General features: G+C 39.2%; 3 protein-coding genes across 3 annotated transcripts; 2 read left to right on the forward strand and 1 right to left on the reverse strand.

The window, feature by feature from the left end:
* The first annotated feature begins 474 nt into the window (after nt 1-474).
* On the forward strand, nt 475-6,859 carry LOC134629453 (ras-related protein Rab-40C-like). Its single transcript, XM_063476787.1, has 6 exons — nt 475-1,160; nt 1,262-1,322; nt 2,620-2,680; nt 2,763-2,840; nt 3,856-4,078; nt 4,877-6,859. Exons 1-6 carry the CDS (start codon nt 1,007-1,009, stop codon nt 5,176-5,178), a joined length of 879 nt encoding a protein of 292 aa, XP_063332857.1. The 5' UTR covers nt 475-1,006; the 3' UTR covers nt 5,179-6,859.
* Nucleotides 6,860-7,137: 278 nt separating this feature from the next.
* Nucleotides 7,138-10,072, forward strand: wfikkn1 (WAP, follistatin/kazal, immunoglobulin, kunitz and netrin domain containing 1). Its single transcript, XM_063477315.1, has 4 exons — nt 7,138-7,277; nt 8,325-8,433; nt 8,552-8,654; nt 8,691-10,072. The coding sequence occupies exons 1-4, from the start codon at nt 7,138-7,140 to the stop codon at nt 10,070-10,072; spliced, it is 1,734 nt and encodes a 577-aa protein (XP_063333385.1).
* A 91-nt stretch (nt 10,073-10,163) lies between these two features.
* On the reverse strand, nt 10,164-15,058 carry mettl26 (methyltransferase like 26). The gene is made up of 6 exons (XM_063476788.1): nt 14,712-15,058; nt 14,153-14,315; nt 12,882-12,941; nt 12,709-12,776; nt 11,035-11,113; nt 10,164-10,928 (listed from the first exon to the last, which is right to left on the reverse strand). Exons 1-6 carry the CDS (start codon nt 14,903-14,905, stop codon nt 10,872-10,874), a joined length of 621 nt encoding a protein of 206 aa, XP_063332858.1. The 5' UTR covers nt 14,906-15,058; the 3' UTR covers nt 10,164-10,871.
* Between the last annotated feature and the right edge of the window lie 3 nt (nt 15,059-15,061).

The following is a 15,061-nucleotide window of genomic DNA, read 5'->3' on the forward strand; positions in this document are numbered from 1 at the left end:
GTTTATTTATTTTTTATTATTATTTAAACATGGTCAAAATAAAGCGACACATTCAGTTTCATTTCTCACATTTTCTTTCTGGTTGACAGTTTGACACCATTTTTCTTTATTATGTTTTTTTAATGTTGGTCTGTTGGTGGTTTCCCCAAATTGAAAGCTAAATTATACCCACAACCAAATTGTTACATACAGGGAAACTGTGTTCATTTTCAGGCCTCTATTTAGCTTCTGGCTAAATCAACACAGGCTACAACTTAGCTGGAGTTGCCTATGTTCGGTTAATTCATAGTATTCATACAGATGTATATCGTAATTTTTACGAGTCCACATGTTTGGATAATTCATAACCGTATCGTATTTAGGAAATGGTGATTTAAAGTATAATTTTTTGTTGTTGTTGATATTTTATAACTTTAAATCGTGCTAGGATGTGACGCAGTTTATGATGCTGACGCAGTTCCTTACCAGGAAGTTCCAACATAGTACATAGTACAGTACACTGTGGATGTACGTTTTGCTTCAAAGTGGAATACTCCTCGTAGGTATTTTCTTTATAAACAAAGGGAAGAAATCGCTTTTTGATTTTATTAGAGTACATTTATATGTAGGACAAAACAGAGTCGTTTTTATTTTGTACTTGTAGTTTGTAGTAGAATGCGTTACTGTCGTTTTTGTTAGCTGGCTAGCTAACAAGCCAGCTAGCACCCGTGGTTGTTTAGATCAGTTAATATTGACGTTACATCAACGGGATCTACATTGGGGTTCTAGTGCTAAATCGCGTGGTTGTTTTTCCATTGCATTCAGTGGAATAACGAAATAGCTGCATTTGTCAAAGTGTGTGCGAAGTAAAAGGTAATAGTTAACTTAAATCGTAAGTAGTGCACAAGCTAACTCATTAGCTAAGCCCAGCCGCGGTCGTCTTCCCTTCGGTACCACACTCGGGGACTGCTTGGTTTCTCCAGTGGATGCCTGGTGAGCTTAAAAGGCTCTCTGTAAAGCGGATCCAATGCGTGGGATGATGGGGACTCAGAGTAGTCCTGTCAAGAGCTACGATTATCTCCTGAAATTTCTACTGGTTGGAGACAGCGATGTTGGAAAGGGAGAAATCTTGGACAGCTTGCAAGACGGATCAGTAGAGTCTCCCTATGCGTATAGCAGTGGTAAATATCAATATCCATTTTTCTTAATTGTTTTGAGATGACTTTAAAGCCAAATATTACCAACGGTAATGTGATTTGTGTTGGATTATGTGTGATATTAGGAATTGATTACAAGACCACCACAATTCTTTTGGATGGGAGGAGAGTGAAACTTGAGCTATGGTAAGTTTTTCATTTCTTTATTTTTATTATTACTATTTTAAGATAAATATATAATATTAAGAATAATAATGTGAAAAATTATTGAGCAACCCCTCAGTTCTGGCAGTAGTTCTCTAGGCTTTCAGAGGGTCTTTCAAAGTTTTCTTTAAACACTGGCTGCTTTTTCACTCGTGTTTATTCCACTCCTTGTGCCTGCACATTTTTAGAGGAATGTTGTTCTTTGTTTTGTTTTGTGGTTGTTGTTTTTTTTTTTTTTTCATATGTCAAGCCATTTAAAACTGATTTATGAGTCATCCAAGCATTAAAAAGACTTTTAACTAAATGGTTGAACTAATGTTGTCTCCACAACAGACAACTTGCTAAAGAAGTGATTTTAAATTGTATCTATAACACTTTTTAAAACTAGCAGCCTGTTGCAAAACACACAGAATTTAATCAATTTCTTTAGTAATCTACCAAAAATGCCAAAGAGAATACATTTTGACAGGCATACAATAGTATTTTTCTCACCAGCAAGGTGGTTCCAAAAGTGATTAGATGAAAACCTTACATATCAGAGCATGTTGTGTAGTACTTCTTTGAAAAATTCAGGGAGTTAAACCAGTGCAGGACAAAACAAGGAGTAGCAGGCCTAAAAAATATTTTCACCTGATGAACAATATCTGAAAGTTATGGCTTTAAGAAATAAGTAGAAAGCAAAGACCTGACACATCACATGATATATGCATTTGGCCTTTCAGTTGATCCATTTATTTTACACCAAAACCTCTTCTGAAATGGGCTTAGTGGAAGAGTGGCTGTCAGGAAAACGGGTAGATAAAGCTGATGTGTGCCAAATTACACAAGAACTGCACTAAAAATCAGTGCCAACAAGGCTCATGGAGGGATTAATGTAGATGTTTTGTTCATATTGTCATCACCAGTGTGGGATCATGTTGACATAGAAATGAACAAAAGGCAGCCAGCGTCCAAAGAGGAGCTTTGGGATGTTCCTAAAAAGCCTGGAGAACTATACCTGAATTAAAGGAATTACAAGAATACTCCCTAAGAGAGTTCAGGCTATGCTTAAGAGTAAAGGTGGTTATGCCAAATGTTGACTTCAAATTCATTATATTATACACTGTATTTCCATGTATGCACCTTACAAAAAATCACTGCATCCATTTCCCATCTCTCTTGGAAATAAGAGGCATTTCAAGAGTTCTGCAGAGTGTTTTAAGCTGGTAATGGCTGTAGAAATTAACAAACCTGGAGTAGGCCTATTTTTCTAGCTTGTGCTTATGTGCCTCTTCAACAGGGACACATCAGGTCAAGGCAGATTCTGCACCATCTTCAGGTCTTACTCTCGCGGAGCACAGGTGACTGGAAAAGCCATTAGAAATATATATATTTTTTCTTATTGTGGAATTCAATATTTATGTTAATACATTTCTTCTACAGGGCATCCTGCTGGTGTATGACATCACGAATGGCTGGTCATTTGATGGCATTGACCGTTGGATCAGAGAAATTGATGAGGTAATTTCCTTCAGTTAATCTCTGGAGTACAAAGAAATACTGGAAGCACATATATCTATATATGATATCTATGCATGATGTCCCCTGTGTGAGAAAATCTGTCCATCTTTTTTAATCTCTGGTACACAGTGTGTATCAGAGCGCTGTTTATAAACATTTCAGTTTCAGTTATGTAGGCAAATTGTTACAACCTCTTTTAATAGGACAAAGTGTACTTTATGCAAGTCCCAGCTACTAACCTTAACCTCAGGCAACTAGGCACTAAAATTAACTTCACTTACATTGGTAATTTAAAAAAAAATGATAGGCAAATTTCAAAATGAATTTTAGGAAAACGAGCAGCACTGACAAGGCCATCTATCTCAGTCTCTGCACTGATGACAGCTATGACAGCATAATGTATTTATTTATTCAGTTTCTCAATTGAAGAAAACTTTAATGTAGCTCAAGCTTAAACAAACCAGTATTTCAGCAAAACCATGTGGTAATATAGCGGACGTTTCACAACCCAACTTGACTGATGATACAGCAACGACATCATTACATGATTTTCAGCAAAACCCTGTGGTAATGGGACAGATATTTCACAACCCAACTGGACTGGAGAGAAAGTGACTTGCATTTCAAGCAACTAAAAGAAACCTGGTTTGAAAATACTTCTGAATTTGTGTGTAGATCTTTAAATTATTACCTTGTAAGGGTGGTCCAGAGAGAATCCATGTTGAAAACCATGTACTTGTTGCCAAATCACAGTTGATGTGGGCAGTTGAGTTAATTATGAGCACCTAGATAATAACGTCTTTAGGTATTACAATAGATAGATGTCTCCTCAATGGTTCTGTGTAACAAACCATCTGTCTCATTGGTTTGTAAATCTGTGGAACTTCCAGACAGTGTTTTATCCAAGCATGCAAGCTACAGTTAGCCTATCACTGCAGCACCCACTATTAATGTTGGTCCACAAGTATCACGTTACAGGTCGGGTTTTACAGTGACATTATATTGTTTCCTTCAGCATGCCCCAGGTGTGCCCCGGATTCTTGTGGGAAACCGGCTTCACCTGGCTTTCAAGCGGCAGGTTCCAACGGAGCAGGCACGAGCTTACGCAGAAAAGAACAGCATGACGTTCTTTGAGGTCAGTCCGCTCTGCAACTTCAACGTCATCGAGTCCTTCACAGAGCTTTCACGCATCGTGCTGATGAGGCATGGGATGGAGAAATTCTGGAGGCCCAATAGAGGTGAGCTGGTTACTATATTTTTATTTATTTATTTTTTTTCTAACCAGACTTGGGAGAAAACATGTTTTGTTTTGTTTTTTTTCTTTGTGTAATAGTTACACAAATCCTTCCAGAAAGTGGATCATGTAGATGCATTGCTACAAGATTTCTTCTTCTATTACTCAGATGTGAATAAATCAGTTTCAGTACTGAATCCTGTGTTGAATCCCAGAACATCATACACTGTAGTGGACATCATCATTGTTTGCATTTATCCTTGTGCCTGGTGTGTCTGGATTACTTTTTGATCAAAGGTGAAACTCTGCTTATCGTAGGGACTTGGACCTAATAAATATTAGGTAGGCATTAATTTTCCTCAAAGGCAGAAGAGATAAGACTTAAGAAGTGATCTCTACATTGTCATCTGCAGTCTGCATTTCTGCCAGTTGTTTTCATAGCATTTACTGCAGGGTAGTCTCTACTGTGCCCTTACATAAATCAAGCTAGCTCTTTGATAAGAAAACTAAGATTTTTATTTTTGTTGTATTTAAAACACTCTCTGTTGTACAGTTTTTATTGTTTTATTAAATATACTCTCATTTACATAAATACGTTTTTGCTTACAGTGGTTTTTTTTTTTTAATGTCTTGACAACACAAGTGTTTGTTTTTTTGTTGTTGTTTTTTTTAGTAGTAAAAATCTTTACTACTATCTCTTCTACTATCTCGCAGAATATTCACTTGCTTAGTAGATTTTATGGATACAATAAGTACTGCAGATCTCTGACACGTGCTCATCCATATTCCTGTGTTTCCACAGTCTTCAGTCTGCAAGATCTGTGCTGCCGTTCTATCGTCTCCTGCACACCGGTGCACCTCATTGACAAACTTCCCCTCCCTGTGGCCATCAAGTCCCACCTCAAGTCTTTCTCCATGGCCAATGGCATGAATGCAGTCATGATGCATGGACGCTCTTACTCTGTGGCTAACAGTGCCGCCTCAGGTGGTAGCGGTGGTGGAAGCAAAGCTAACAGCCTGAAGCGCTCAAAGTCCTTCAGGCCTCCACAGAGTCCTCCAAAGAGCTCGTCGTTGTCCCCTAAAGGAAACTGTAAGATATCATAGTGAAAGAGCAGACTGATGGTTCCTCCATAGAGCCAGTGTTAAAAGTGTTGTTGCTCCAAGAGGTCATGAGGCCAGAGAAAAGTACGGAGGCCTGCCAGCAATGGATATAGCTGTGAACTTTCCTTGACCTTTTGGGAACTGACTTGGATGGTTGGTTTCTGTTATCTCTTTCCGCGTGCTGGTGCCATCTTGTGGATGTTCGTTTACCTGTACTCTACTACAGAGGCTCACTGTGATCAAGTAGAATAAGATTTCCCTGGGACCAACACATGTGAATCGAGGATTACAACTCACCGGTTAACACTACAAACAAATAGAGGGGCTTCTTTTTTAAGGATTGTTTATTGGTATTTAAAATCGGACTTGAAACTGTAAATACATTACGTGCTCTTGTTTTGTTCTGTGGTGATTGTCTTGGGGAGGAATTTCTTATGCTTGTTTTATTTTGAATGTTTTGGGGAGACCTGCTTCAGTGTTGTCTGTCATTGACATTTTTTTCCAGCCTCAATTGTCATAACTTATTCAAAATTCACATAGTTTTTAAAATAAGATTGAACGTCATGAGAACATCTTTTTACAAGCAGCCAAGTGCTTAAAGAGAATTTAGGATTTATTAACTGAGAGATTATGTTAGTCGAGGCATTACTTAATCTGTAAAACTGTCTGAAAAAATTCAAGCCAAGTTGGCTTGTTGGCAAGACTTAAATTTCAGCCCATTGAAATAATCCTGCCTCTGCATCAGTCATTTTTTTTCAGACAACTATTTTACTTGCTCTGATATTTTACACCTCTACAGCTTGTTTTCTTTCTTGGATCACTGCTTAACTGGATTAAACCATCCAGAGCGTGATCAGTTTTAATCTGTTAATTTATTAAACAATTGCTCTGTGCTTATTAGAAAACCTTGTGCAAAAACATGTACAGATTGTTTGCTCATTTTGTGGGTTTAATCTTAAAAAACATTAAACATTTGTGTCTTGGTTCTTAATATTTCATAACTGTAATGGGCGTTGGTGAGAAGAATCTTTTAATTCGGTTGCTTTGCAGATATTTTATATACATGATATGTATTTCTGAATGTAAAACAGTATTCACCTACCTTTCTGTGGCCATGTGGTTATATTTGAGATTGTGATAATTGGTGGTTGGAATATTCTTTAGTAGTTTCATACATTTGGTTGCACTTCTGCAGTTTTCCAGCATTTTTAAATGTGTGTGAATACTAGAAGAACTTACAGTCGTTCTTTACAGATGTCCTGTGGATATAATGCAAGCACAATGTAAGGTTGGATAAAGATTTCAGAAAGGATGTTAAGTATTTTAACCATGGCTACTGATATTTTCTTTTATTAATTGAATAATCTAAACAAATATTTTAATTTTGATCTGTACTCTTATTTTTGTTCCATGTTCAAAGAACATTGGTGAATTCCCACTCCACCATTTTCATGGTTAAATACATGTATTCGGCTAATGGGGGGCCTACAAAAATTGGTGCATGTTTGCTATTGGCTCCTGTTCTATGTGATTTATTGAGACCAGAACAATGGATTAACAACTCTTGGGTGAACATCTAAAGCACTATATGTAAATGTTTGATAATGATTGTTGCTATCAGCGCTGTGTATTGGGATGAAGCCTTAATTCTTATTTTGTCTCCATCAAAAACAGTCAAAATAAAGAGTAAAACTAAGGAGTTGCATTTTTATTTTCATTTATTTGTGTGCTCTAGATTGGGGGAAAATTTTCATTCAGACATTTATCAAGTTCACTGTGGGAATTGTGGGAGCATTTTTGTCCTCTTTGTCAGGTCAGAGGCATTAAATCCCGTGGGGGTGTGTGTGAATTGATTAGCTGCTCTCTTGGTATTGGCCAGCTTTGGATATCGGTCTAACATGGCTAGGAGCGCATGAATGCACAGCGGTCAAATGTCACCCAAAGGTTGCAGGGTCATTTTCAATGAAAAGACGAGGGGAGCTGCTTCTCATTGCCCCTGAGCTGGGGCGAGACAAAGATGATTCGCACACAGATGAAAATGTGGCGCTTTATGTCTTCCCACCTGATCGTGGCATCTCTGAACTCCGCGTGAATGAGGGATGGTAGTAAACTGACCCATGTCTAGACAAGGAGGACGTGAACAACATGTTTTGCGAGACATGATGCGACACGCCCCGTGTTTGGTTTTCACGCTTTCCGCCTTGCGCCGCCGACGACTTATTACATTTTACTCCTTTTCAGTTGTGCACGGAACCTGCTTAAATATAACGTGTATAACATCTGAATGTAACTAACAAAAAAGCAAAGAAGAAGAACCACAACTACCGGCTCTCGTGAAATTAAACAGCAAGTTAACGGTTTTTTGGGTTTTTTTTTTTTTGGTTTTTTTTACAATTGCCATCTCCATAAATTCTGTCTGGACACATTTAACATTGGATTTCTCACCGGAATGTGTGTGACTGTGCGCACGCTTGTTGAGACAGCTTGAAACCACGGCTACACGTTTTCTTTGATGTTTTTACAATGTTTGTCCAGTTGCTTAGCGCATAGTGCTGCTTCACAAGTGTCCAGTGTCTCAAACTGGACCATGGGGGCGGATAGAGGGACTGCCCTTTCCACCTCCATTCACACGCTGAAAAGCTGATATTGCGTTGTCCGCTCATTGTGCAGTTCAGCTCGTTTGTCTAGCTGCTCGACAAAACACATGTCGATTTTTCCTCAGTATTGCACAAGTTTTGATTACCAAGGCGAATATTTTACACAGCCTATTATTTATTACTTGGAAACATTTGGGTAATTTAATGTCCAGCGCACGGGAACTCGTGTTGATCATTGGGAATACAACTTTTCTCTCTGCGCAAAGAAAAGTGACTCAGCGCACGTTTACGCACAAAAAGGGCGGACGCATTTGAAAATCGACAATAATCGTATTCCTGTTGTGAAGACCCAAAGTTGGAATGGAATTACTTGGTGGTCTAGTCATACAAAAGATCAAATATGCGTAATTTTCCCCTACAGTTCCTCGCGGATAGCCATATAAAGGGTGCAAATTGCCATAGTGCACCAAACTCAAGCAAAGTACGATGGACACGTGCATATTTGTTGACTCTCCTTTTTTGCGATTTACTCGAGGTCTCTTTGTGTGCAAGTGTGGCAGGAACCAAAGTTGAACACGAAGGATTTTGTCCAAACAAGCTGAGCGCTAATCTTTGGGTTGATGCACAAAGCACATGTGAGAGGGAATGCGACATCGATGAGGTGAGTTAATCTATAAATGTTAATTTTAATATAAGAAAATCTTTAATTAATCACAACATTTTGCGATTTGTTCATTTAAATGTTAAAATGCTTATTGTTTTTTATATTGTATGTTCAGGACTGTGCTGACTTTGAGAAATGCTGCACCAATGTGTGTGGCTTCAACAGTTGTGTTGCTGCTCGTTTCTCTGATGGCACCCCTGCTCAGCCACATGAACAGGGTGAAGGGAAAGGTGATGCTACCTCCGCCTCCACAGCTACCTGTGAGGGCTTTATCTGCAGCCAGCAGGGAGCAACCTGTGACATATGGGATGGACAGCCCATCTGTAAGTGCCAGGATCGGTGTGAGAAGGAACCCAACTTCACCTGTGCATCAGATGGCCTCACCTATTTCAACCGCTGCTATATGGATGCAGAAGCCTGCATCCGGGGGGTGACTCTAACTGTGGTCCCCTGTCGATTCTACCTCACTGGCCCTCCCACCAGCCCCCTGCCTCAAGACACTACAGTTCACCCAACCCCAACATCCTCCCAGGAGGATCCCATGCCTCCCACGCTGTACTCCAACCCTCACCACCAGTCCATCTATGTTGGAGGCACAGTCAACTTCCACTGCGATGTCATTGGAGTCCCCAGACCAGATGTAACATGGGAAAAGCAAAGTGACAGGCGTGAACGCCTTGTCATGAGGCCTGATCAGATGTATGGCAATGTGGTTATAACCAATATTGGACAGCTAGTAATTTATAACGCCCAGGTTTGGGATACCGGCATCTACACCTGTATAGCACGGAATTCTGCAGGAGTTCTTCGCGCAGACTATCCTCTGTCTGTTATTCGCCGGTCAGATGATGACTTCTCTGAAGATCCTGAGATGCCCATGGGGCGGCCTTTCTCTCCAGCAGATTGCCTGGCGGAAGTCGACCTGAGTGTGTGCAGTGGAGAGCGTCATGTTGACTGGTATTATGACAGCAAGCTGGGCTCCTGTGTGACCTTTAGCAGTGGTGGATGCGAAGACAGCCGAAACCGATTTGAGACTTATGAAGAGTGTAAAGCCTCTTGCCAGAGAGAAGACATGGGGATCTGCTCTCTTCCTGCTGTTCAAGGTCCCTGTAAAGCTTGGGAGGCACGCTGGTCCTGGAATTCGATAACAAAACAGTGCCAAGCGTTTGTCTATGGTGGCTGCCATGGGAATGCCAACAACTTCCACACCAAAAAGGAGTGTGAGGCCAACTGCCCGCAACCAAAAAGGAAGCCTTGCAAGACCTGTCGCGTGAAGGGGAAAATGGTGCCCAGCTTATGCCGCAGTGACTTTGCTATTGTGGGCCGACTGACAGAGCTTGTGGAGGATCTGGACTCTGGGTTAGCCCGTTTTAGCTTGGAAGAAGTCTTGAGGGACGAGAAGATGGGCTTGACTTTCTTCAATACCAAACATTTGGAGGTGACTATTGCTAAGATAGACTGGAGCTGTCCCTGTCCCAACATCACTGTTGAGGAAAACCCTTTGCTGGTGATTGGTATGGTGCAGGACGGCATGGCTATCATCCACTCAGACAGCTATGTAAGAGCCATAAATGAACGCAGGCTGAAAAAGCTGCGTGATGCTCTGGGTAAAAAGGCCTGTGACACCTTACTATGACTTAGACTCGTTCTGTCCACAGATGGGTTTTAGTGACGTATATGTGTTCAAAATGAAGACAAGCATCAGAACTGCAACAGAAAAGCTGATATTTAATAACTATTTATCAAAACAGAGTAGAACAAGTTAAATACTGCATGCTGATGTAGGTATGAGAGTTTTTTTTATTCCAACACAGATATAATAACATTCCAGATGTATTGATTCCCATTGTATTAATACTAATGCTGAATTGCTGTTTTCAAATAGGTTTAAGATTTTTTCTCTGATTTGTGAACTTTGCATTGTGAAAACAGCAACCAGGATAACAGACACACGTTGATCATGTTGCAATAATCCCTAGCTTGTAATACTAAACAAATAGACATCTGTATTATAATTACTTTTGCTAATGTTATTTTTTTTCTGCTCTTCACTTTAGTTTCTCCATCTTTGTTTCATAAAAATGTCTTTTATTTCATATAAAGTACAGTATATTCTCTTAATTATTTCCCTCTTCAAAGCACTTCTGCTAAGTCAGTTTCACGCTTACAAAACAGAAAAAAAGAATATGCCATTGTCTTAAAGAATATATAGCACAAAGGCAACGTGTTAGTGAGATTTATTAATTTAACTCATGTGCAATACATAAGAATATAGGTTATAGGTTAGAGCACAACAGTTTACATGAACTTAGTTAATCTAATACCAGCATGTGTTAAAATGTGGAGAAAACATGATCCGTTTACAGCTCTTGAAAATTTGGCAATGTATCTGAGCTCCAAGTTAAGGCATTTTGACCATCCTGCATCAGGATACTTCACACCAAACTTTCCTTCCTGAAAAGAAGACATTTGTTGTTTGCTGGCATGTCCACCTGAAAAAAAAAATGGCATCAGTAAATCAGTATACTACAAAACTGTTCTCATATTTCGCATGCTGACTTAAGATATGCTGGTTGCTTAAATGGGTTCATTACTTACTATTCTCTCCAGGTACAAACCATTGCTTTGTGCCAGAGAATTGAGGAGCGAGATATCCCTGAGTCCCCATTCTGGGTTTCTGCAAAATTAAACAATAATTTTTAAAATCCCCTGGTCACTTTTACTTATCTTTATTATGTAATTACAAAAACGATCACAATTTTTTCTTTGCATGTATTTTGTGAGTTTGGCTTCACACATTATACAAGTTTATTAATTCTACTGTGTGCTTAAGGAAAAACATTTTCAAAAGACTATGATGATCTTAGTTGGTTTTAAATATACTGTGTAAAGTCTTCTATGAGCAAACTGACACAATAATTCAGGCTGTCAAACCGACTCCTTCTCAAGACACTTTGCTCACACAGAAACAATAGACTACCCATGTGTTATTTAGGGCTGCCGCAAAATTTTCACTGTCATCTTCACTGTGACAGTAAACTGCCAAAGAATTCCCTTTACTGATATTACACTATGTAACACAGTGTTTCTTCCTGTGCGATAAGTGTTAAATCCTGATTGCTTATGCTTAAAAGGTAGAAAAAAAGTTAATGGTTGTAACAAAAGCAAATTCTGAAAAGAATAATATATATTTTCTCTACTTTTGAGTCCTAAGCAATCTGGATATACCCCTTACTACCAAGAAACAAGAATCCTATTTTTCTGTTGCAGCATGTTACTGGCTCACTACACTATTTTAAACAGAACAGCAGTGCTGTCAGCAGTGTATTTTGTCTCTATCTGGCAAATGAATTACATTCAAAATAAGAGTGTAGGAGGGTGGACAAATTCTGATCCACATCTCTACAAAAGCTGTGCAAATGGAACCGTTATTCATATTAATAACATGACATCTAACATTTGATTCGTAAATATCACAAATATCAATACTAGTAAGTACAATAAGGGTTCACGATTCACAAATGCAGGACACACGCACACACATATATAAGTAGAGTCATTAGACAAGCTTTATATTAAACAGTTTTATATTAAGTGTTGTTTTTGTTATTTTGATGAAAGAACCTGAAGAACCCATAGAAATCGTCAAATGCTGCGTTTCTTCCCTGGACATCGTCTGCCACACTTTTACTTTACTGTGTTGTCCTCAGTAAATGAAAAACATACTTAAGTGGGTTGAGATCAAGTGAAGGCCTAGCCCACTGAAAAAATCTAATGTCTAACGCAGTATGATCTAATTCATTAACCATTTCCACTGTCAAGTGCTGTCCAATCAGTTTTGTACCACTTGGGTGAATCTGAGATGAGTAGAGCCCTGTATGCTTCAGAATTCATCTGTTACTTGTATCAGCAGTCAGACCATCAACAAACATTTATTTTTGAACATTTAGCTGCATCTCCTTTTAATTTCATCCTCTCTTGTTCACCATTCTTTTGACTGTCAATTATGGCACCCTATCTCAGATGCTGTGATGAAAGCAGTGTGTTTAAGCAAGAGTGACAGAGTCGCAAATGATGCATGAATTCTGAGCCTTTACTCCTGTTGACCTATAATATCACTGCTCAGGTTTACTTTTCACAGCAGGCTAAAAACCGTGGGCCAACAGGAAATGTTCTGGTAGTTCTGACAGGCAGTCCACCACCGAAGCCTCCTCATAAGATGACTGGCTTAAACAAAACTCTAAAAGAGCCATAAAATACAGATGACATTACCTCTGCCGTAGGCTGTAGTCAAAGTCCACATTGCTTTGAGGGACGATCTGACCATTCACTGCATACGGCTGAGAAAAGCAATAAAACATGTCACTATTACACGTTAAGTTTAGACTTGATAATGGCTTGTGAACTATGTCATGTTTTGTGACACCAATCGTTTTGCTACTCACCCCATAAGTCAGTAGAAGGCCCTGAGGTTTCAATACTACTCCAGCCCCTTTGAATAAACCCTAAGAGAAGATAACATCTTAAGAATCACATCGCAGGCAGGAGGACATTTTGTTTTTGGTTTCTGTTTTATTAAAATAAGCGAGGCAGATATTGTGCAGAAGCAGGCTTAAAGTGATTATCTGAAGAGTTGTGGTGCAAGCATACTTGATTTGGTATTATTTACACTTATGGCACCATAAATATCAGGGCCAATGAGTACAATGTCAAGCCAAAATAGGTGAATGTTATAGTAGAAATAGCAAATTATTGATCTAAAACAATCACAAAATGAAGCAAAACAGTTTTGCTGCTACAGTTTTAATCATAACTGAACCTCACTTCATAGTAGCCAGTTATAGCTAACTTCAATGTGTTGTGCAGCTGGTATGTATGAGATTGAGAACCTTCTACATTTACGCTACTATTACACCACTCGTGGTCACAGGGGTCTCTTTTCAACAAAGGTTACAAAGAGTCAGTTTAAGCAAATATTAAAAATGTCTTGACTATGTTAGCAGATTAGGCTTCTCCTTTCAGGAATTGTGCTGAGTTTCTTTAGTAGAAATGTATTCGTATATGCATTTTCACAAAATACATCGATATTACTACTACTACTAATAAAGGAATCAACCACATTTTAACTTATGATCCTTTTGTAGGTCCATAGGATTAAATTATAAATCCATATGACCACAGCAGGTCCCTAAGTCATGTCATCAGGACCTGTTGGATGTGCATCATACAAGGCTGAGAACTAAAGGAAGCAGAGCTTTTGTAACGGTGACTCTGGAACTCTCCCTCTGAGCCTGAGATCTGCGGACTCAGAGATCTCTATTAAAAAACAGCTAAAAACTCATAGTTTTTAACTTGATTTTGAGTAACTGTTTGTTTTAATGTTTTAGCATTTTTTTTTGTTATTTTGTTATGTTGAAAGGTTCTATAAAATTCCCCTTACTAATAAACCCAGAGACAACAGTTCACTTAAGTGGTGAACAGGCTGAAAAATCTTCAAAATCCCAGACCCCTATTTTTTAATTAAGGGAAATAATAAAAGATTTAAGTTGAATATCAGTGGAAAACGAGTTAGCAGGATGGCATTGTCAAACGTTTCTTTGTTTTGTTTTTTTCTCTTCATAAGTCATATCACTCCATTTTCCCCTTAGTCCTCCATGCCTATAGTAGTGGCTCCATGCCACACAGTTTGAGAGAATCACTGAATCAGCAGTCCTACCTCTGTACAAGCCAAAGGAGAAATATGGATCATGTTGATGTTGAGCACCAGGTCGAGGCTCTCTGGCTGGATTCCTCCCCAGTATTGATAGGGCAGAGAAGCATCCAGGTGGATTGCAGGGTTCACATTGTTCAGCCGGTAGCGGGCTCTATATGCTTCTATACTAATGGAAACAAAAGACATTATAGGAACCCTCCAGGCCATCATTCTGTAGCAGGTAGAGTGGTATTAGAAATACGAAGTATAAAACTTTCCATCAGATAAGAACTGCTGTGAAAACACAATTAATTAATTATAATTTCCTGCATCAGATCAGAGAAACTTTATTGACCCGAGGAGAAATGTGAGTTCTCATTCAACATACAACAAAACAATCGTATACAAAAAGTACGATTATAAACACAGATATAAATAGATGAATAAAAAACAGATATAAATATAAGAGATAAATATTAACACTAACGTTTCTTGGATATTAACAGCTAATATAGGTGCACAGATGTCTCAGTACATTATCTGTATTTCATAGTTTATACGCATACACACATCTCTTGTTTACCTGACTATAGACTGGCGATCATACTCAGATGGCTGCCAGGTTATATTCGGCAGGGCCTGAGCAAAGTGTGTGACATGCTGCCCAGTACCGGAGGAGATCTCCAGAGCCAGCAGGGGTCTCCCGGTGTGCACACTATCCCGGAGCACCGCCAGGATGGGCTCCTTGTTCCTTTCCGCGGCGGCGGCGCTCAGCATCGTGCCAAACCCCGGGTATAACAGTCGACTTATACGGCGTAGTTTATGAAACCACTCCAGCAGGTCGGCGTAACGTTACAGCAGACTGAGTCACTCAATTCACCACCCCCGAATGTTTTGCTTTTCGACCGAAAATGGTCCAGTTCCGCACGTCCT

Source organism: Pelmatolapia mariae, linkage group LG6 (assembly GCF_036321145.2).
Source record: "Pelmatolapia mariae isolate MD_Pm_ZW linkage group LG6, Pm_UMD_F_2, whole genome shotgun sequence".
NCBI lineage: Eukaryota > Metazoa > Chordata > Actinopteri > Cichliformes > Cichlidae > Pelmatolapia > Pelmatolapia mariae.